The 23,210-nt window shown below is 32.9% G+C and overlaps 1 protein-coding gene across 1 annotated transcript; it reads left to right on the top strand.

Moving 5' to 3' along the window:
* Positions 1–1,794: 1,794 nt before the first annotated feature.
* On the top strand, positions 1,795–12,269 carry LOC139527004 (uncharacterized). The gene is made up of 2 exons (XM_071322219.1): positions 1,795–1,895; positions 11,151–12,269. The coding sequence occupies exons 1-2, from the start codon at positions 1,848–1,850 to the stop codon at positions 12,156–12,158; spliced, it is 1,056 nt and encodes a 351-aa protein (XP_071178320.1). The 5' UTR covers positions 1,795–1,847; the 3' UTR covers positions 12,159–12,269.
* The last annotated feature ends 10,941 nt before the right edge of the window (positions 12,270–23,210 follow it).

Genomic DNA, 23,210 nt, shown 5'->3' with positions numbered 1-23,210 from the left:
CGAATAATTCTAATTTTTGCAAAACAGTTAATTTATAAAAACAAAATGACCATATCATTGATATTCATGTCAACACCAAAGTGCTGACTGCTGGACTGGTGATACCCTCGGGGACGAAACATCTCACAATAAGTATAATCATCTTCTTCAGTAAAACATGTATTGCCTAAATCATTGTTTACTACCTTTAATATAAACAATAACTGGTTTGTAGGTAGTATATTTTGTAGACGTTTCCATCTATACTTTCTTAATTTATTTTTATTTAAAGGGCTGTACAATTATCATTGATAAAATTTGGTGTGCATTGGTTACAGTAATAAATTCACCCATACCCTGTTTTTTTTAAATTAATTTGTTTTATAATTATTTAACCTATTTTACAAAAAAGAAATGTCGATATAATTGCCACTTTTTGACATTCATTATCTTTTCACAATGACTCTACTTCTAACAAAATCCTCTAAGACATTATACAATTTTTTGTGGTTGTGTTTTGTTAGGATGTTAACTTAGTTGTCCAGTTTGTTGTTTTTCAATTTTGTCCAATTACACGTTGTGAAATATTCCCCCATTTTCGTTTAAAATATCATTTATTTATCTATATTGATGTTTTTAAAACAAAGAATTTTGTGATCAAATCTAATGTATTCATCTCCCTGATTAATTTGTTTTCTAATCTTGTAATAGTGTTTTTGTTCCTCCATCTGTCCTCTTCCTGCTTTCATCCTATCTAAATACATTTTCATAAAATTAAGGAATATTTGGTAAATATTGATTAACTTTGTTATAATCCATATTCATAAAGAATGCTAGGCAATTTTGTCCTAAACTTTTAAATATGAAAGGTATAAGTTGATAATCAAAACTGTTCCTAATATAGCGAGATTATAAAGTAACAATTTGTTCACTTTCTCTATTTTATTTTCAAAATTTAATTTCTCATGTTCTTCTTTAGCATGTCCAAAATAAATTCATAAAGCTTTTAATCTTCCAAATGTTCTAACTACTGTCCATGTACACAAAAACTGTCAGACAATGTATTTTAGAAATTTGACCTGAAATCAACTTAAATGACTTCTGTTTTGCCTATTATCTTGTTATCTATAAGAATAGAGAGAAGCTTTAAATCGTAACAATATTCAGCAAATTATATTAGATAAAGAAAACTGTATACAGTACAAATTACAAGTAAATAAGATAAAGAATATACCAATACGGCAAAACTCGTCAGTCGATTCTTTGTTGTAATTGTGTCCTCTAATGATGATTTGTTCCGATTTTTTTTTATATGTTCTACCTTTTTTAAATTAAATTTGGAATGACTATTTCCGACATATTTCTGAAAAAAAACATCTTTCAAAACATGTGTATCCGCCTACACGTAACGTTACTCTGTTTAAAAAAGAAAAACCGGTTATGGAAAAAAAAATTCACATGATATCTGTATATTGACATATTGTTTTTTTTTCAATTTAAATATTTGCAGAAACTATCAATACAAAAAGCATAACATTAACTGATTGGTATGTCTCCTGTATCATCTTGTCGTCCAAATACCTTACCTAATGTTTGAACGTTGAATTTAAATTATTTCTGTCTTTTTAACTACTTGTCTTGGCTGATTTTGTAATGCTATTTTTATCGTAAAATTCGCGAAAGGGATTTCTACTACCCATCATATTTTTTTGCGTTTTATATAAACTGTCATGAATGTTTACACGGACTTACAAAATAATCATACAAAACAGGAATACTATAATGAAAAAGGTTGTTTTATTGCGTTATTAGATTGTTTAACGTGTAAACAATCGTTCAAGTCAAGGACAGAAATTATCTATAAATAAATGTTTTCCCTTCAACTAGCATCTTTTATTTATCGAGATATAAAAAAGGTAAGTAATATTTAATTTATAATTTAAATAAAAGAATGTACATTCATCAATTCTATTTTCAGTGCGTTTTATTTTTGTATTTACTTATTTATTGTATATGTATATATATATATTGTTTTCAATTTAGACTTGGTTGTATATATATATATATATATATATATATAACTCGTCTAAACATCAACCCAACAATGTTATATCTGTAAATTTGCTTTCGCAAATTTTTGGTTCTTCCCTCGCCGGGATTCGAACCCATGCTATATATATATATATATACATTAATTTGTAAGATCCTTTACTATAGATAATTTAGCTGATCTGTAAAAATAACATCTTCATGTCTTATATATCATGTACTGTAGTACGACGCTAGATTAAAACTGACGTGGAAAGGTAACACCCGACCACCGAAAGCTTCATTTTTATGAAGCCCAGGTGGTCGTGTGGTCTAGCGCGAAGGTTACAGTGCAGGCGATTTGGTGTCACGATATCTCAGTAGCATGAGTTCGAATCCCGGCGAGGGAAGAACACAAAATTTGCGAAAGCAAATTTACAAATCTAACATTGTTGGGTTGATGTTTAGACGAGTTGTATATACAGAATGTACACAGCCATGTATCACCATAACTGCTGGTGATCCGATGGATAAATCTGTTGTAGAGTTGTCACTGGTTCAGACGTACTTATAAATATAATTATTTCTGTGACTGTATCTTAAATTAATTATAGGATCCTTTACTATAGATAATTTAACTGATCTGTAAAAATAACATCTTCATGCCTTATATATCATGTACTGTAGTACGACGCTAGATTAAAACTGACGTGGAAAGGTAACACCCGACCACCGAAAGCTTCATTTTTATAAAGCCCAGGTGGTCGTGTGGTCTAGTGCGACGGTTACAGTGCAGGCGATTTGGTGTAACGATATCTCAGTATCACGGGTTTGAATCACGGCGAGGGAAGAACAAAAATTTGCGAAAGCAAATTTACAGATCTAACATTGTTGGGTTGATGTTTAGACGAGTTGTATATACAGAATATACATAGTCATGTATCACAATCACTGCTGGTGATCCGATGGATAAATCTGTTGTAGAGTTGTCACTAGTTCAGACGTACTTATAAATATAATTAGGTCTTTCCACTTTTCTGTGGAAAGACCTATTGTTTTTTTTCTGATTATTTTTTTTTCTTCTGCCTAATTTTGTTCTTGCGATAAATATTTGTTTCGCAATATGTCGCTTAGCTATTTGGTATATGATTTCGAACAGTTTATGCGCATTTGAAATTTACCCTGCGTAACCGAATACTTTTCTTTGTAGGAGTTATCTCCCCAAACACTGTTTTCCTTGTGATCACGACTCCTTCGCAACAGTAAAAGATTACGACAAATTTATTTTATAAAATTGCTCGTTATATCCTTTGCATGATTTGTCCAATTTCGACCGAAGCAATATGAACACTCCATATGAGAGTTATTTCCCCTTTTGTATTTGAAATTTTGAAATGTATTTTAAACTGGAACACCATAAGTTATAGAGTTCTAGGATCTTTTGATTTGAGGTCCTTGGTCCTAAAAAATGAAAATTAGGTCAAGGTCAAAGGTCAAGGTCATATTCTAATTTTTGAATTAGGCTTATTTCCACTCATTTCCAGAAACCGTATAAGATATCGACAAATTATTTTGACTAAATTGTTAGTTGCGACATGTCGTAACTTAATAATTTTAGTTGAAAGGGTGCGTAGACAATGAATGGGAGTTTTTGCCCCTATCATATCTAAAATTATGTGTAAAGTGATATAACTTATTAACCATACGTATTAGAGACCTAGGGTCTTTTGATTTGATATCCTCAGTTGGTGACCTTCAAATTGAGGTCAAGGTCATAGGTTAATTTGACGTTCTAGATTTTCACCTTTGCTTTAAATTCATATCTATACATCATAAAGCTATATGAACTGACATTTTAGACTGATTTTAATATTTTAATATCAAAATAGATATTAACTGGTGGAAAGACCTTCAATTGTTCTCTGAACAATTGGTTTTTAATAATTTCTGTGACTGAATCTTACGTTGATTATAGGATCCTTTACTATAGATAATTTAGCTGATCTGTAAAAATAACATCTTCATGCCTTATATATCATGTACTGTAGTACGAAGTTAGATTAAAACTGACGTGGAAAGGTAACGACCGGCCACAGAAAGCTTCATCTTTATGAAGCCCAGGTGGTCGTGTGGTCTAGCGCGAAGGTTACAGTGCAGGCGATTTGGTGTCACGATATTTCAGAAGCATGGGTTCGAATCCCGGCGAGAGAAGAACAAAAAATTTGCGGAAGCAAATTTACAGATCTAACATTGTTGGTTGATGTTTAGACGAGTTGTATATACAGAATGTACACAACAATGTATCACCATCACGGCTGGTGATCCGATGGATAGATCTTTTGTCGAGTTGTCACTGGTTCAGTTCAGACGTACTTATAAATATAATCATTTCTGTGACTGCATCTTACATTAATTTGTAGGATCCTTTACTCTAGATAATTCAGCTGATCTGTTAAAAATAACATCTCCATGCCTTATATATCATGTACTGTAGCACGACTCTAGATTTAAACTGACGTGGAAATATAACACCCGGCCACCGAAAGCTTAATTTTTATAAAGCCCAGGTGGTCGTGTGGTCTAGCGCGTCGGTTACAGTGTAGGAGATTTGGTGTCACGATAACTCAGTAGCATGGGTTTAAATCCCGGCGAGGGAAGAACAAAAAATTTGCGAAAGCAAATTTACAGATCTAACATTGTTGGGTTGATGTTTAGACGAGTTGCATATATGACGCTAGATTAAAACTGACGAGGAAAGGTAACACACGACCACCGAAAGTTTTATTATTGTGAAGCCCGGGTGATCGTGTGGTCTAGCGGGACGACTACAGTTCAGGCGATTTGGTGTCACGATATCTCAGTAGCATGGGTTCGAATCCCGGCGAGGGAAGAACAAAAAATTTGCGAAAGCAAATTTACAGATCTAACATTGTTGGGTTGATGTTTAGACGAGTTGTATATACATAATGTACACAGCCATGTATCACCATCATTGCTGGTGATCCGATGGATAAATCTGTTGTAGAGTTGTCACTGACTCAGACGTACTTATAAATATAATTATTTACTGTGACTGTATCTTGCATTAATTTGTAGGGTCCTTTACTATAGATAGTTGAACTGATCTGTAACAATAATATCTCCATACCTTATATATCATGTACTGTAGTACGACGCTAGATTAAAACTGACGAGGAAAGGTAACACACGACCACCGAAAGCTTTATTGTTGTGAAGCCCAGTTGGTCGTGTGGTCCAGCGGGACGGCTACAGTGCAGGCGTTTTGGTGTTTCGATATCTCAGTAGCATGGGTTCGAATCCCGGCGAGGGAAGATAAAAAAATTTGCGAAAGCAAATTTACAGATCTAACATTGTTGGGTTGATGTTTTGTTCTTCCCTCGCCGGGATTCGAACTCATGCTACTGAGATATCGTGGCACCAAATCGCATTGTACTGTGACCGACGCGCTATACCACTAGACCACCTATATAGGCTCTTAAAAAAGAGCTTTCGCTGGCCGGGTGTTACCTTTCCACGTCAGTTTTAATATAGCGTCGTAACACAGTACATGATATATAAGGCATGAAGATGGAATTGTTACAGATCAGCTGAATTATCTATTGTAAAGGATCTTATAAATTAATGTAAGATGCAGTCACAGAAATAATTATATTATAAGTACGTCTGAACCAGTGACGACTCTACAACAGATTTTATTCACCGGATCACCAGCAGTGATGGTGATACAAGGCTGAAAATACATTCTGTATATATAATTCGTCTAAACATCAGCCCAACAATGTTAGATCTGTACATTTGTGTGAGCAAATTTTTTGTTCTTTCCTCGCCGGGAATATTTTGTAGTTTCAGTGTCTGACCTCATGATTTAATGAATCTAACAAATAAAGAAAATAAGATTTATTTGGCTGTAAATTTGTCATGGCATTAATTGCAACAAAGGATCACAACTAACTTGTCAATCAAAACTTGATGATGATTAAATTACTGAATGGCCATCTAGCAGTAACAAAGTTATATCAGTAGCCACTGGGTAAACCATAGCCGCATTAAGTATATTCAGCCAAAATTACCAGTTGAGTAACTAGTTGCACAACTGGTAGTCCGCCATGAAATTTACCGCATGGAAAAATTAACAGCAAGAATCAACAAATTTCAAATAAATTCACACATCAACATCATCAAAAATCACAATCAGCATCAACATCAACATCAACTTCAACACAAACTTCAACTTCAACATCAACTTCAACATCAACATCAAGTTAAATTCAATACAGTCAACGTCATTAAAATTTTAATTGATAAACTGAGTAATTTAAACAACATCTGAAGCTATTTTATTCATTGTAAGGGAAACCAAACAATGAGGAAATTTAAAAAAACATTTCCTGAGCTCCTTGAATCTGATTTAGGAATATATTATTGCCGATGAAGGAAAGATGGACCCCATCTTCACTAAAAAAGCCAACATGTTTATCCTCAAATTCTGTTTGTTTTATCACGTATCCTCCTATTTTCAGCAAATATGAACGCATCTCCTTTTTAGTCTCCGTCTAGTACTTTCCGTAGCTCCAGTGTTAATGGAGAACCTCCATTTAAATCTAGATAAAATACTTGACCACATTAATGCAGTGTCAGGTAACATCTTTGAGAGAATGGCCATGGCAAACTTAATATGGTAGAGTAATTCTCCACATGGTTTGTCCCCAATGTCATTATCCCACAGTGAATAATAAAAGCAAAGGGAATACTTCTCCAATTAATAATACTTTGTACCAAGCTAACAAAATCTATGGTTTACTATCGGTAAACAGATTTAAATCAGAGTTCGACAACCACTCGTCGTCCAAAATATAAGAAATCCCATTATATTCTTTTAAAAAGAATTTCCAAATTGAAATATCATTCAAAATATGTTTTGATATTCTCATTAAGTGATGCGGTTTTTCCCTCTCTGACATAACATGTATAAACGTCTGCTGAAAGCACATCTACCTGGTAAAGCCCTGGCACAAAAGGCCAATGAACCACATACAGATTGTAATTGTTTTAACGTTATCTTTTTACAATTACTGGTATCTTTCAACTTTTGAAGCAATTCAATTATTTTGTTTTCTGAGATTTTAATTTGATTTTTTTCTGTGTCAACTATTATACCTAAATATGGTATTCTCGTGTTTGGCCCTTCAGTCTTTTCCTCAGCTTACGGAACCCCTAATTCAACACATACATTGCAAAACGTGCTCATTTATTTCCGACAGTTGTCGGTATTTTTCGCTCCAGCAAATAAAAAATCATCTGGATTGTGATCAATATCACTCAGTCCCGATTTTATTTCTTCAGCCCAGTGCAAATATCAAAAATTTTATTTGTCTGATAAGTTCTAAACGGACCTTTAATCTTTGCCGTAGTGTGACCTTGGGTTGGACTGTCTTGGCTGTTAAGAGTAGAAACGAAGTTTTTAATATAATTCTAATTTGCCTCAACACCGAAGTCATATAATACAATTTACAATACATAATGATATATACAAACATAGCAAATATAGTTAAAGAATAATTGAAAAAGTTTTTATAATATATATATAAATACGCGCTTGACCTTATTAGGTTAATATCCTGAATTATGTAAATAAGTTGTCCATTAAAACTTGATAATAGAAAGATAATTTTTGTCGTGTTTATTTAATTAAATATTGCATTTATTGTTTAGTACACTGCCACAACTTTGCATAAACATTTAAACCAAGTAATTAAATGATTTGAAATAACTTTACTTTTGAATAAATAATAATAAAAAAATGCTAAATCTTTATAGAGTAACTCGGTTAACTTCTTAAAAGTACATTAGCCCCCCTAATAAAAGTCATGTAGATAATCAATTCATTTGCCAAATCCAGAAATCTTTGTAATAAAATTTTCATTTAATTTAAAAAACCTTCAGTCCACTTACCAAAGTTCGATAATGATTTACTTTTGAATAGTTGTTTCTTTCAATTAAAATGTCCCAATCTTCATCAAAACCTAACACTTTTTTCGGTTGATCAATATTTGAAATAAAATTTGCACTGTGTACAGTAATTGAGCCAAATCAACATAATCAAAATTCCAAATTTGGTTTATAATTTTTTGTGGTACAAACACATCAACATCATTACTAGTAGGTATAAATAATATGTCACTATTTTGTACAGTATTACGAGCTGTGGGCTGCACTGGTTGGACACATCCCTGACCAGGAACTAACTGTTCAGGGGGCTGCTAGGGGACGTGTGGCATTCCAACCTGTTGTGGTGGTAGTATTGGTTGTTATGGCAATAACGGCTGTTGTAGCAATAGCTGATATTGTGTTGGCAAGAACTTATGTTGTGGCATTAACGGCTGCGGTGGCATTAACGGCTTTTGTGGTGGCATTAACGGCTTTTGTGGTGGCATTAACGGCTGTTGTTGTGGTATTAACGGCTGTTGTGCTGACATTAACGGCTGTTGTGGATTGGCTTCATTTTGCACAATAGTTGCAGCTCTCTTTGGGCGACGCCTTCTGTTTACCGGTAGCTGTGCATGATTTACCTGCCTACGTGCTGCGCGATTTGGCAGCACCCTCTTCCCTTTTCCTCTCGGCATACAGCTGGCTTAAACAATTAATTACAATGTTAGTCAATGCATTAGTAAAAGATCATATCATTTGTCAATGTTACATGCCTACATTTAAAGAATGCATCAATATGAAAAAACAAATATTTCAATATTTTTATTCACTAATTAGTATTAAGATACAATGTCAATAACCAAAGTAGAAAAACGAAAGCGTTAAAACTTGATTGTTGCTTTTAATGTCCAGTGGCAGATATTTCTAGTATATTCACAATGATAATATCAAACATTTTATAACGAAAGTTATAAAAGAAATAATTGAGGTATCCACCAAATATCAAATAAAGTGGCCTTCATCAATGAGAAATATTCATATCCTATAGTCGGCTATAAAACATAAAAACTATGAAACAATTCAATCGAGAAGTATATTTATTTTAAATTTATTAACTACTAGTTCACTTCATTTGAGACATCCTTGATGACTAGCAATAGTTTACGAAAATTAATGATTGATTGATGGTTGCTTAACGCCCAGTGGTAAATATTTCATGCATATTGAGGACGAAAAAAATAAAGAAATTATATATACATTTATGTTGAAAATAATAATTGGCTTACTCACTGCTTACTAAGTACTGACAGATTTGGATTAAAATTAGAATAAATAACATGGGAAATGTTTCATTAGCATATTAAGACAGTTTAACAATTAGATATAACAACTCGCACTATAAATATAACTATCTACTTAATTTACAAAGAAAAATATAAAATCATAACCAAAGAAAATATTACCGACAATTTAAGCAATAACAAAATTTAAATTCAATTATATTACACCAAGTTTTATAATTACAATAACTGAATTTACTTATAACTGAATTAAATTACATTTCTTTTTGCTATAGATCAATTCAATAAAGCTTACTAAATTATGTCAATATACCGGAACTATAAACAACTGCGATACAAGTCGGAGGTTTAGCTAATTATAAAACCAAATTTAACCACCATTTTCTTCTGAAAATGCCTGTACCATGCCAGGAATATGACAGTTGTTTTCCATTCGTTCTTTTTTTTTTTATAGACGACACAAAGTGTAATACCACCATTTTTTCCCCTATTAGTCTTTGTTAAATTTGCATTTTTCAAATTATTATTTTTTTTTTATTTCAAATAAAGGAATATTTGACATGAGTAAAGTTTCATTCTGTCCGGTACTACAGAGAAAATATTAAACAACATTTCAAAGCATGCAAGATAATATAACCATCACTCGAAGTTTATCAATCAAATGGCCACCCATTTCGTTTTTGTTAACATGGTTTGGTAACCATGTAACTTCAACATGTTCAAGTTTCCAAAATATTTTATAGAAACACCAAATAAGAAAAAAGAATGATGCTTTAAAACACAATTTATAAAATATATATTTATAATTCAGACTTTGTTTTATCTACAACTGTCTTATATTATATTCCAACAATATTTTTTCAATCCTTTTTCGTATGCAACCATGTGTGACGTACTATGATTTGGAAGTATTAGACCACAATGAAGTTTTTTTTACAGTCAATCCAGATATACGCTGCTAATTCAGAAAATATCAATCATCACATTTCGAATTAGTTCTTTAGATAAGCGACTTACTGTGTAATGATCTGTCTGTTCGATATTTCTTTTATAATCGTCCTTTGGGCTTAATGAAAAAACTTAAGCATACTGTATCCAGACATGTAAAGATTAATAAAATGAAACATCCTGGAACTCATATTCTTGAAAAAAATAAAAACTGAATGAACAATTACGAGTCTCTCAAGAATGCATTTTGTCGTTACATGCGTACTGTGTACAGAGATTTCGATTGTTCTGTTTGTGATTTAGTTTTGATGTTTTTTAATTGTTTATGAGGGTCTAAATGAGATTTACGGCATAGAATGTAATGGACAAAACATAGAGAATAATGGACTTAGTAAATATTTTACTGAATAATACTGTTTCAAAAAATTAAGGAATACAGAAACAAAGACACCCAATACAGGCCAACTTTTATTTTACTAGTATTTTGCTTCCCCGTCTTTTAACATCGAGCATACCTGATTGTGATTCCAAAAACATGTTTCATGGACACTCAAATAGGTTTTATTCGATATCATTAAAACAAGTTCTTTATTTGCAGTGTTCGTGGTATCTATTTTTAAATAAAATGTGAATTAGAAAATTATGCAACGCTACCGGGCCTGGAATGTAAACAGACGTTTGTTCGATCCTCGACTGAATCAAACAGTTAAGAAGTTTAAATTTGCCATTCCGGTTGATCCGCTCGCTCATGTTTAGGTTTTATAGCAAAAAACCATTGGCTCCTGATCAAATGCAGAATAATGACCCTAGTGTGAAGCAACACATTTTATAATTGCTACACTGTGTTGCTGGTCTGTAATCATTTTGGCACAATATGGCCATTGACGATTAGTGGTGGTGCTGTTGGAATAAAATGCATCTTTAAATTTGTGTTTATAATTGCAGGTTATGTCTTATAATAGTAACATATCTGGCGTTTGCGACCAACTTCAAAGTGATCAATTCACAAACGATGATAAACCATGCATAATCGGGTGTCCAGATTACAATAAAGACTTAAATGATGAATGTAAAAAGCGACCTGACCTATCGGAAGAAACAGAAAAACATATCACTTCATTAAATGGTGAAGAATCTGAACTGTCCAGAAGTTTTTACAATAAAACACTCACCTTAGAACGCAAGATGTACACAATGTTGGCAAATGTTAATGGTTGTTCCATGCTTCCCGATGGTAGAATGGTGTTCGCGTGTGCATATTGGGGTAAAATTAAAGTTTTTAGACCAGATGGATCTGAAGATTTCGAAATGAAGAATATTGGTCCTCTGTGTGATGTAGTTTCCATAGGGAATGACTCCCTAGTTGTCACGTCAGGAGATGATAGCTATTCAAGACAGATATATATAATTGATATCGAGAACAAGAAAGTGAAGAAAAAAATTAACGTAAATTCACACAGTCTTGGAGCGGCATTGTTCAATGACAATTGCTTATGTTACTGTGCTGGAAAGCTTGGAATACAGGAGATCTATCTGAAAGAAGAATTCGTTAATAATGTTACATCTACTGAAATGTCGCCCCATGCGTACTTAGCGACACTTGGTAATACAATATACTACACAGACAGGAAAACTCACAGTGTTACCTGCATGCGTACATTATGCATGGGTACAGGTGAGCACATATCTTGGACAGTGTGGACATTCAAAGATGAGAATGTTTTGAAATCCCCAAATGGTATCGCGGTAGACAACATTGGCAGTGTATACGTATCGGGAGGTCCGTCTTGTAATGTAGTAGTCATCTCAAATAATGGATTATTTCATAAAGAACTTCTATCTAAAGAAGATGGATTGACACATCCGGGAGCTTTGCACTATGACAGATCTACCAATAAACTATTAGTTGCTAATTCCTATGATTATGCATATTTGTATAACGTGAACAATTGATATGAAAGATATTTATTAAGTACTTGTGTAATCGCGAATATGTTTTTTCATGCTTTTGTTATTTTTGAATTTACTATTATACTGTCTAAAAATAAAACTTGAAGCGTGTTATCTCCCTTTTTACATCAAGCATAAATGGTCTTCTCATCCAACCTTTCCATACAAGGCACCATGGCATTTTTCAAGTCCATAGGAACAAGGATATGTATTTCATCTAAACGAGTATGTTACCAATACAAAATCTGAATAGTTCACCTCTGTCGTCAACGTTAATCAAAGATATCTGGTGTGTAATTCAACTCAAGTTACAAACTGATAATTTTTCGACAGTAATTTCTCATTTTCATTTATTTATTTAATTTTTTTTTTTTTTGCATATATTTTTTCGATTGATCAATTTTGAGTTTCCTTTAAATATTTTGTGAGATTGTTTTTAAAGAAATGTTTTTTTTTTGTGTTATAGCAAGCTTAATTTTCGAGTAATAGAATAAATCGAAAGTACACCCAATAACTTCAAATGATCTAAACAACACAAATTCTAAATACGGGTTGGCCACATGAATATTTGTCTGGAAGACACTAGTCTGTTGAGATGTCCACTTTAGAGATATTCGTTATGTTTGGTTGGTTAAAATTCTGTAGTGTGCAGGTAATTATTGATTGATAATTGCTTGATTGTTGGTGTTTAACGCCTATATTGTGACAATCATTTTTTTGTTTTATCGACGGGTGAAGTCTGAGTGCCAAGAGAGTACCAATGACCTTCGGCAATACTTATCAATAAGATTTGATTCGAACGCACCTGAAATCTTCTGGTATTTGCGCCAGACGAGCGTTTAATCTACAAAAGACTCATAAGTGACGCTCGAACCAAAAAACAAAAAACAAAAGACCAAACATGGTACGATGCTTTTAAGCATTAAAGGCCAAAAAAAATAATTCTGAAAGGTACAGCTAAAATATAATCTAGTCATTGGGTTAAAAAAACCTACTTAAGTTTTGCTAACAGTTAATTTATAAATATTACAATATCAATGATAATTTAAAATTTGTAGAATAAACCGCGTGCTAAAGAAGAGTTTTTTCTTCTTACTTATAGTTGTAACGTCATCATTCAGAATGAATAAGTAAACTCATCATAAATACCAGGATTTAAAATTTGTACTTAAGTCAGACACCCTTTTCGTCTACAAAAGACTCATCAGTGACGCTCGCATCTAAAGTACGAAGTTGAAGAGCATAAAATGTTATTCCGGTCGTCAAAAGTTCAAAGTTACAAAAAAAATAAATAAAACAAAATGCTAAATTTTAACTTTCGTGAGTGAAAAAAAAAAACAATGCACTAGTTGCTTACAAAATAAGATTTTATAAAATGGATGAGATCACCAATTTAAGTTATTACTACCAAAACGTCATTGAACTCGAGCAGACTAACTTATTGTAAAAGCACCAGTTATAGAAATTATTTGTTTTTATGATATTTATCTTATATTTATCTAATCTTTATCTTAGAATGTACACACTGCATTCCAGATAAAAATGACAATACTAGTATTGTGCACATCATTCAAATACTTAGCTAATCTGAAATAACATAAACGGTACCTATTTTTCTGCACAATCAATGTCTCTTCAGTGATACTCGAGATCAATATGTTTGAAAATCCAAAGCTTATTAAATTACCCGAAACTGTTTGTCATAATAACTTCTCTCCGAGATTGAAGACATGGGATTACATATGCATGATATGACAACAGTGAAATAAATCACTACAAACACATTGCATTAATTTCATATGGTCACTTTCAATATAACAGAATGAAATGTGGTAAAATTCCTTACGATCATCCTAATTACAATGATACAAAGTAGTCACCATTCGAAATGCAACAATGAGTAAAACACATTCTGCTGTTTGCTCGGGTTATTGTCTCTTTGACACATTCCCCATTTCCATTCTCATCTGTATCATTTAGTCAGTTTCAATGGTTCCGAAATACCAAATATGGAACAGTTCAAAACAGAAACTAACGAATTAATTTATGACATAATAATAATCGAAAAAGAAATATAACAGACAAAACTTACAACAATCATTGAAAAACTCCAAACTTGACCAGTCAAAGTAATACAGAATATGATATTGTTAACTTAAAAGTCCCCTGACGGTGTAACATTAAACCATATAAAAACAAACTGTAGAGATCAGTTATAGTTCATGTGGATCCTTCGTCTAAAATGGCTGCATTTTCACTTCAAAATTTACTCTGAGTACAGACAAACCTTTGCATCTGGGAAAGTTTTAAGGCATAGCATGCTCTAGATAAATAAACTTCTAATGCATTCAATTTGTATGTTTTAGAAAATTTAAAACTTAACTGGATTTTGCAGTGCACTTTTTTTCGTCCATGCAGAAGGCGATACAATAAACAAACAGTTGAGTTTCACTTGATATGGTCCACTCAGGTACACAGTTTAAATCACCACCAATTATTATCAGGTATCTATTATCCATCTATTGTCCATGTCAATCAATACAGTTCACTTCAATTATTACCTGTGGGGAAGTTCTCAAACCTCTTTCCCAACCTAGTTTATTTTGGCACCTTCTGGAGGAATGAAAAAAAGTGCACTGCGAAATCCGGCTATGTTTTTAATTTTCTAAAACATAAAATACAAGGGTCCACATGAACCTTAAAGAAACAAGTATGAATCTAAGTGTACTCGCATTTAATGTAAGCTAGTTGAAAGTCAATAACAACTAATAGATCAACCATGTTCTCCAAAACTTTAGATTTATTCAGTACACATCTGATTCAGTAAGTTCCAAAAAGTGCGGTAACGAGACGCGTTTCGTTTCTGTGAATTTTGTTTTATTTGGTCTTAAAACGTTCATGTTGTACATGCTTGTTGTTTACCTGGTTTTGTCCTATCATTTTTAATAGTAAGTGTTTGGAAGGGGTTTTCTACAAATAAATATTTTTTCAATTGTTTTTTTTTTTTTTGCGTTTTATTATGCGTCGTGAATATTATATCATTATGGACTTACAAAATACTAATACAAAACAGGACATTATTATTACTTGTATCCAGTTTTTAATACGTTATTAATTTAACTTGTAAGCAATTGTTCAAGGACAACTGTTTATAAATAAATATATATATATATATATATATATATATATATATATATATATATATATATATATATATATATATATATATATATATATATATATATATATATATATATATATGAGAAATATGCGTCATTTAATTATCAAGCTTTGAAAAGCTACCAACATGTCACCTTTATTCGGTTGTTTAAATTTATAAGTTATATTTCCTGTGTGTGCTATTTTTACATTATTGTACTATATATCAACAATACTGCATTTCCCTTGATAATAGATGATAGATAAAATAAAATAGAAATGGCAAAATAAGTGAATACACATGTTAAACGGTACGAATTGTACTACACCAGATGTTCACTATAATAATTAATGTCTGTTCATTATTGTTCAAGTGAAAAACATTTTCTTATGAAAAGTGAAATGTGTTTATATTCAAAAGATTTTTTTTTTCATAGAAAATGATGAACGTTCGTGTTAAATGTTAAACAAAAAATGCTTTGAAACAGAAAATTCAAAAATTGGTTTTAATTTGGAATATGTGTTTGATATTTCATAATAGTTGACCTGGGTGTCTGTCGATTCGTTATATCTTCTTTACATAATAAATGAGATGATATTTTGTTCTTTACATAGGATTGATGCAACTTTAATTGTACCAACACTTTTCATGTGCAGATATAACACATTCTATCAATAGAATTCAAAAGCCTTTTACCCATGGGGGTAAAGTGTAGTCACTCCAAAATGTACGATGTCTGATTGTGTTTAAAGATATGGGTTCGTTTTTAATCTTAACTTTTAATGAGGGTGTGGATGGGGTTTACAGTATAGTATAGAGATTAATGAGCAAAAAACATAAAAGAACATTAGAAAATGGGCATTAAAGATAAAACAAAAGAGGATATGGGATGCTAAAATACAACGAATAGAGAATGATGGACTCAAATATTAAGCCGAACACATTGAGACTAAATTGTTTAAGAAGTTATTGAATACAGAATACAACTTCTTCATATATTTGCCTTGAGATGATGATTTCTAAAACTTGATGATTGTTAGCTATGAAGTCTGGTTTATACGTAAAATAGCATTATAGAAGTATGTAACTTTAACTGCAATGTTAGCATTATTTATGATTAAATCAGTTAAAAAGGCAACTCATGGCAGCATTGCTCACCTTCTGTGGGAGAAGGCAACTCTTTGTTGGAATTGTTACCATGCGTTCAGGGTACATGAATGTGTTGGTTCAATTCTATTATCATTGACGATAACTTAGTGTTGCTCTAATGATTGCAATTATGTATTAGTATATATAGTGTCGGGCGTCTACTTATACAAGAAGTATTTGTAGCGTTTGCGACCCACTTCATAATGCTAAATCAAGTCCCGATGATATTCCATACGTAATTTGGTGTACAGAATGCAATGATGGATCAGAAGATTTGTGAACAATGTTGGGTCTGATCAAGTCCCCTATATGCATCATATTATTCCTAATTCTAATATTGTAGGCCACATTTTTTGGTGAACTGCTACATTTCCACAACATGCACTCCTACATCAAGTTATATACTTGCAAGTCGCACATTATATAAAATGTAACTTAAAAGTAAAACTAAGTTGATGGGGCTAAAAATGGGGGATGACTTACTTTTTAACAGAAGCTGTTGTACTCCTGAAGATGTAGCTTCACACCAAATTATACATATCAAACGATTGACCGTATAGGGGAAGGGTTGAGATCTCACAAACATGTTTAACCCCGCCGCATTTTTGCGCCTGTCTCAAGTCAGGAGCCTCTGGCCTTTGTAAGTCTTGTATTATTTTAATTTTAGTTTCTTGTGTACAATTTGGAAACTAGTATGGCGTTCATTATCACTGAACCAGTATATATTTGTTTAGGGGCCAGCTGAAGGACGCCTCCGGGTGCGGGAATTCGAATTTCTAGCTACATTGAAGACCTGTTGGTGACCTTCTGCTGTTGTTTTTTTCTATGGTCGGGTTGTTGTTTCTTTGGCACATTCCCCATTTCCCTTCTCAATTTTATATTATATGAGTTATAATTATTAATCAATTAAATGGTCATGATGCATCTGGTAGCTATATTATATATCTATGTTTTGCCGCGTGAAAAAAGCATCGACTGGTTTTACCTATTTTTGAACATTTAAGGTACTTTTAGTAGCTCTATTATAACTAAGCTAATACTAAATAAGTGTAATCTTAGGCGTTTTTCTAAGTATCAGGGGTTTTATGCATACCACTTGAGTTTTGCGGGCGTGACTTTAAACAACTAAGTTTTACTAGTAAAGGAAATATCATATTAGTTTAAGATTTTTTATGCTTCACTCAGTTAGGGCGGAGTTTCCTTAACTTTAGTGTTTACTAAGGAAAATCGTAACTTAAGTAGCTGTTGCGTACGGACCCAGACTCGTGACTTGAACTTACATATAAACAATGCGGCGGGGTTAAATGTGATAATTGTGACCGCGCAACCCTCCCTTAACCTTGGGACAGTGGTATACCTTGTTTATTATATTTCGCCTTTTTCTCCGCCACGTTGGTACCCAATTGCCGGTGACGATGATACACAGTTATATTCAATATATTATATCATACAAGTGTTACAACAAAGCCAAGGCCGTAACTACCCTTGAGCATGTTGAGGCAAGTGAGGCAATTACTAAAATTTCGACTCTGATTATTTTTTTTTATACATATATATAAATATAATAGTCATTTGTTGTTCTGTCACAACCTTAATTTCTATAACTTGTCATCATTCCTTTTAAACTATTCTTCCTGGATATAACTCAGCATCTCAACGGGTGATGTTTCTCGATTACATTAACCTAGTAACGATAATCATCATGGATCTTTAGTTAAAAACAGGCTCTTCGGCAGAAAAAGGAAAAGCGACACTGAAGGTAAAGAAGGAATTATAATTCTAGTAAACTAGTTTTTTAGCTCACCTGGCCTAAAAGGCCATGTGAGCTTTTCTCATCACTTGGCGTCCGTCGTCGTCGTCGTCGACGTCGTCGTCGTCGTTAACAATTTTTCAAACATCTTCTCCTCTGAAACTACTGAATGGATTTGAATGAAACTTAGCATGATTGTTCCTTAGAGTATCCTGCACAAAGTGTGTGCTTCGATTTTTGATCCGTCAAAAAACATGGCCGCCGTTACTTAAAATAGAACATAGGGGTCAAATGCAGTTTTTGGCTTATATCTCAAAAACGAAAGCATTTAGAGCAAATCTGACAGGGATAAAAATGTTCATTAGGTCAAGATCTATCAGCCCTGAAATTTTCAGACGAATCAAACAAACCATTGTTGGGTTGCTGCCACTTAATTGGTAATTTTAAGGAAATTTTGCAGTTTTTGGTCATTATCTTGAATATTATTATAGATAAAGATAAACTGTAAACAGCAAAAATGATCAGCAAAGTAAGATCTACAAATAAGTTAATATGACCAAAATTGTCAATTGACCCCTTAAGGGGTTATTGTCCTTTAATGACAATTTTTCACAATTTGTTCATCATATTTGCTAACTTTAAAAAATCTTCTCCTCTGAAACTGCTGAATGGATTTGGATGAAACTTAGCATGATTGTTACTTAGATTATCCTGCACAAAGCGTGTGCTTCGATTTTTGATCCGTCAAAAAACATGGCCGCCGTTACTTAAAATAGAACATAGGGGTCAAATGCAGTTTTTGGCTTATATCTCAAAAACGAAAGCATTTACTGATTTAGAGCAAATCTGACATGGGATAAAAATGTTCATTAGGTCAAGATCTATCAGCCCTGAAATTTTCAGATGAATCAAACAAACCATTACAGTTGGGTTGATGCCACTTAATTGGTAATTTTAAGGAAATTTTGCAGTTTTTGGTCATTATCTTGAATATTATTATAGATACAGATAAACTGTTAAAGCAAAAATGTTAAGCAAAGTAAGATCTACAAATAAGTCAATTTGACCAAAATTGTCAATTGACCTCTTTTAAAAAGGAGTTATTGCCCTTTAAAGACTTTTTTCACAATTTGTTCATCATGTTGACTTACTTTAAAAAATCTTCTCCTTTGAAACTGCTGTATCAATTTCAGCCAATCTTAGGCTAAATGAGTTTTAGAGTTTCAGAGTATCTAGTATAAATTTTATATTTCATTTCCTTGTATGTCAAGAAACATAGCTCCTATGGCTAAAATAGAACATAGGAGAAAATGATTTTTTTTTTGCTTTTGAAGAAAATAGGACGATTCAAAGAACATTTAAATAAATTGAAAAGCCAAAATAATCATTGATATGAGATTAAACCAAAAAAATTCAGGTGAGCGATTCAGGCTCTTGAGAGCCTCTTGTTTGTGAACAGAGTCTGAGTATTGCATATAACTTCATTAAAACAATCAAAAAACGACAAGTAGACTGACAAATAAAGTACTGGTCTTCGGAAGGGGGCAGTCCTGTGAAGTATCTGCGTATTCATTTCTCCGTTTCACCAACTTTTGACAAATCAAGTACTGGGCATCGCAAGGGGGCAGTCCTGTCTGCGTATTCATTTCACGAATTTTAAACTTTCTCTTTACAGATAAATGAAATATAAATGATTTGAAACAAGAATGCATGAATTAGTTTTTATCCACCTTAGAAATTGAAAAAATATCCCATATTTCAATTTGATATTATTGAGGAATGGTAGAACCTTTAACACAGGATTTTGTCTTTACTTATTCGGGACTACGGAATTTCGTTTCTTTTTATTCGGGGTTTCGGAATCGGACACCCCCAAACCCTAACCCCTAAATTTTTAGATTCTGAAACTAAAATACCACCAACTATTTCCAGAAATAATTTGAAATTACGGAACTACATGTACAAACGTCAAAAACTCCATTCCAACTCCCCTTTACCCATATATACTTACTCTATAGATAGAATCATGTATATACATGTATCTTATCTCAATCTATCCCTAGTTTGTCTACTCTTTGTCAGCATAAAAGCGAGTTTGATATTTTTTTAACTGCGACTGTATGATGGTGCTTACAGGAAAGCTTAATTCCCTTTTGCAAACAAAACTGCTACTACCGATGCTGCTACCGAATTGCTGATGGAGAAGGAATTGAAAGAATACATTGATCATTGTGTTGATGATGATGTGCTACCTTTAGAAACACAGACTGCCCTGAAACAACTGAAAACTTGGAAAAGAGCATGCATGAGTGGCGAGAGATTGTGCGGTCTTGCCATGCTCCATGTTTATCGCGATAAGGATATCAGCAGACCAAATTATGATTCTGAAACGATTTGACTGAACCGTCCATAGAAAAATTTGGAAAACTCTACTGAATCGATGTTTGTTCTATGTTCTGACAGCACACTCAAATCAGTGATATTTGGATGATTATCTTACATATAAATTTAAATAAAGATGTTAACAAGTTGCTTTCTTTAAAAAAAAAAAAAAAAAGCAATACATGAACTTAAGACCACTGACTGCCGCCGGGGTCACCAAAAGATTGTTGCTGAATATGTGTTTGTTTTTGAATTGAAATAATTGACTGTGAATAGAAGAAGCCAGTAACGTATATATTTACAGCTTCTATTTGAATGGTTATTTTAAAGCTCGACTATTCTATTTATTACTTAGGAATGTACATAATTTTCCCGATTATAACCCTTTGCATGGCAAATCCTGACCGGACGACTTATGCAAATTGCACAATTTAACTATAGCAATTTAAATTTATGCACTAAGTTTGCTTTTTAATCGGGAATTCTAGATGCATTTATTTTAACTATCATATCTTTATATTTTGTTTCCTACATGTTCTCAACTCGTATTTGAAGCTGTCTTTACTCATGGTAGATGTTGTATGCGGTGAAACCTGTGGCATGCAATTGATTTGGAACTCTTATGAAGAGACTTATTTTGGTCTCATAAAACATCTCAAATTTTAAGGTTTCCTGATTTTACAGGGAAACTTAGTTTTGCTGAAGAATTTATTAATTCAGAAGTTTAGGAATACCTGTACACACTTTTAAAATAACCAATTTATATAAAAAGGTATGCAAATATAAAAAAGATACCAGAATTAAAATGATGTACGCCAGACACGAGTTAAGTCTGCAAAAAAGCATCAGTGACGCTCGAATGAAAAGAGTTAAAAGGCGGCCAAATACATTACAAGTTAAGGAATCTATTCCTTGGGTAGACAATCCTTAGTTTTTCGAAAAGGTCAAAGTTTATGATAGAACAGTGACTCAAAAAAAGAAACAATATAGAAACAACTCGAGGTAAGTAATGATGACCGTGCTTGAAAGTCACATGTGAAGCTCTTCAGGTGCGGATTTAGGCGGGGGCGTGGCGGGCATGCGCCCCCCCCCTAAAATTTGCAAAGCATGGGTTGTCCGCACGTAATAAGTGTCCGAAGAGACGACGAAAGCTAGCCCAATGTCGTCGTATTCAATCTGTTTTAACATTCAAACAAGTATTACTATATAAAACAGTAATTTAACAGAATTATTTAACGTAATTACTAATCAACTGACCTATTGTTTATTTAAGTTCTATAAACATGTTACACTTCAAAGGAAGGTGTCAAACGCGGTACTGCGTTTGATGACAAATATCATAGGCTTTCAGCAGTTAGAATAAAACAATTGTGACATTGTAGTTGCAGTTTTAATAAACAATTTCTTTGATAATCAAGTTTTTTAAGTTCAAAAACATCCCTACATCACTTTCCCACGAAGAAGGTGGAAGTACCCTACCCGTTATTTGGGTTATTTCATCATGGCACGACCAAGAAAGCAGTCTAAGTTAGATTCTTTCTTAAGGAAAGATAAAGATTATGGTTCAAGCGAGAGGTTAGTTTGTTAATTTGACTCATTATTTAATATCTCTGTGACAATATATGATTCTCACTTGCAACATATAAATTTTGCCGAAGCATGTATAAACGGTCAAGGACCATACCCGTAGGTACTACAGTATTACACGGGATCCCAAGAAAATAAGCACAATTTTTTAAGGATCTCACTTTGATTTTAGTGGTTAGCGGCCAATTTTTTTTTTACAGAATTGAAAAGTCTAGCACGACCTCCGAAAATAGAACAAAAATAAAAACACGTATTATGAATTGACAAATAAATTGTACCAGTGATAATTTTCGTTTTCAAAATCTTATATTGGTCACATGAAAAATCGTCATTTGCTTCGTCTCACTTTGCGTCTGTCGGTCCGCCTGTCTATCTGTCAACTCTTCACATTATGGTTAATGTAGATTGTCATTAAAATTATGCGGTTTTAGATTGAAACTTTAATTTCTCGCTCATTTTACCACAAATGTTTCTCGCCACACTTCGTTTGGCAAGATATCTATCTACATTGCACCCACTCTAGAAGAATATTTCAATAACTTTGATTATTTTAACCTCAGAAATTTTGTTCTGCGCCCCCCCCCCCCCCCCTTAACGTCTAATCCTGTCTCCGCCCCTGCTCTTTCTACCGTGTCCTCAATTTATAGATAACAAAAACGAAAATAAGCTTTAACGAGTGAGTTTTAAAATAGGATTGCATGCAAGTAGTATTTTAGCGCACGAAATAGTAAATAGAAAGCATCTCACTGATACTCAGGAAAAGAATACGCATTTGCGTCATCACATATCTTAAACTTATAGTTGAATTCCAATGTCAAACGGCCTACATTAAAGGTTTTGACTCCGGATTTTTTTAGAACGAAAAAATAGTTTGCTTTTGAAATGTGATCTATAATGTGAATGAATCAAGACGTGAAGGATAGTTGGTCAACACAGTGAATACAATTTTCAAAACAGTACCATAGTACAAATATGTAGATGCTATAAGGTTAAACTATTAAAACAAACAAACAAAAATTGAATTAAA

The sequence above is a fragment of the Mytilus edulis genome, chromosome 6 (genome assembly GCF_963676685.1).
Source record: "Mytilus edulis chromosome 6, xbMytEdul2.2, whole genome shotgun sequence".
Taxonomy (NCBI): Eukaryota; Metazoa; Mollusca; class Bivalvia; order Mytilida; family Mytilidae; genus Mytilus; species Mytilus edulis.
The sequence above is the reverse complement of the archived record's forward strand: the minus strand, read 5'-3'. Positions and strand labels throughout refer to the sequence as shown.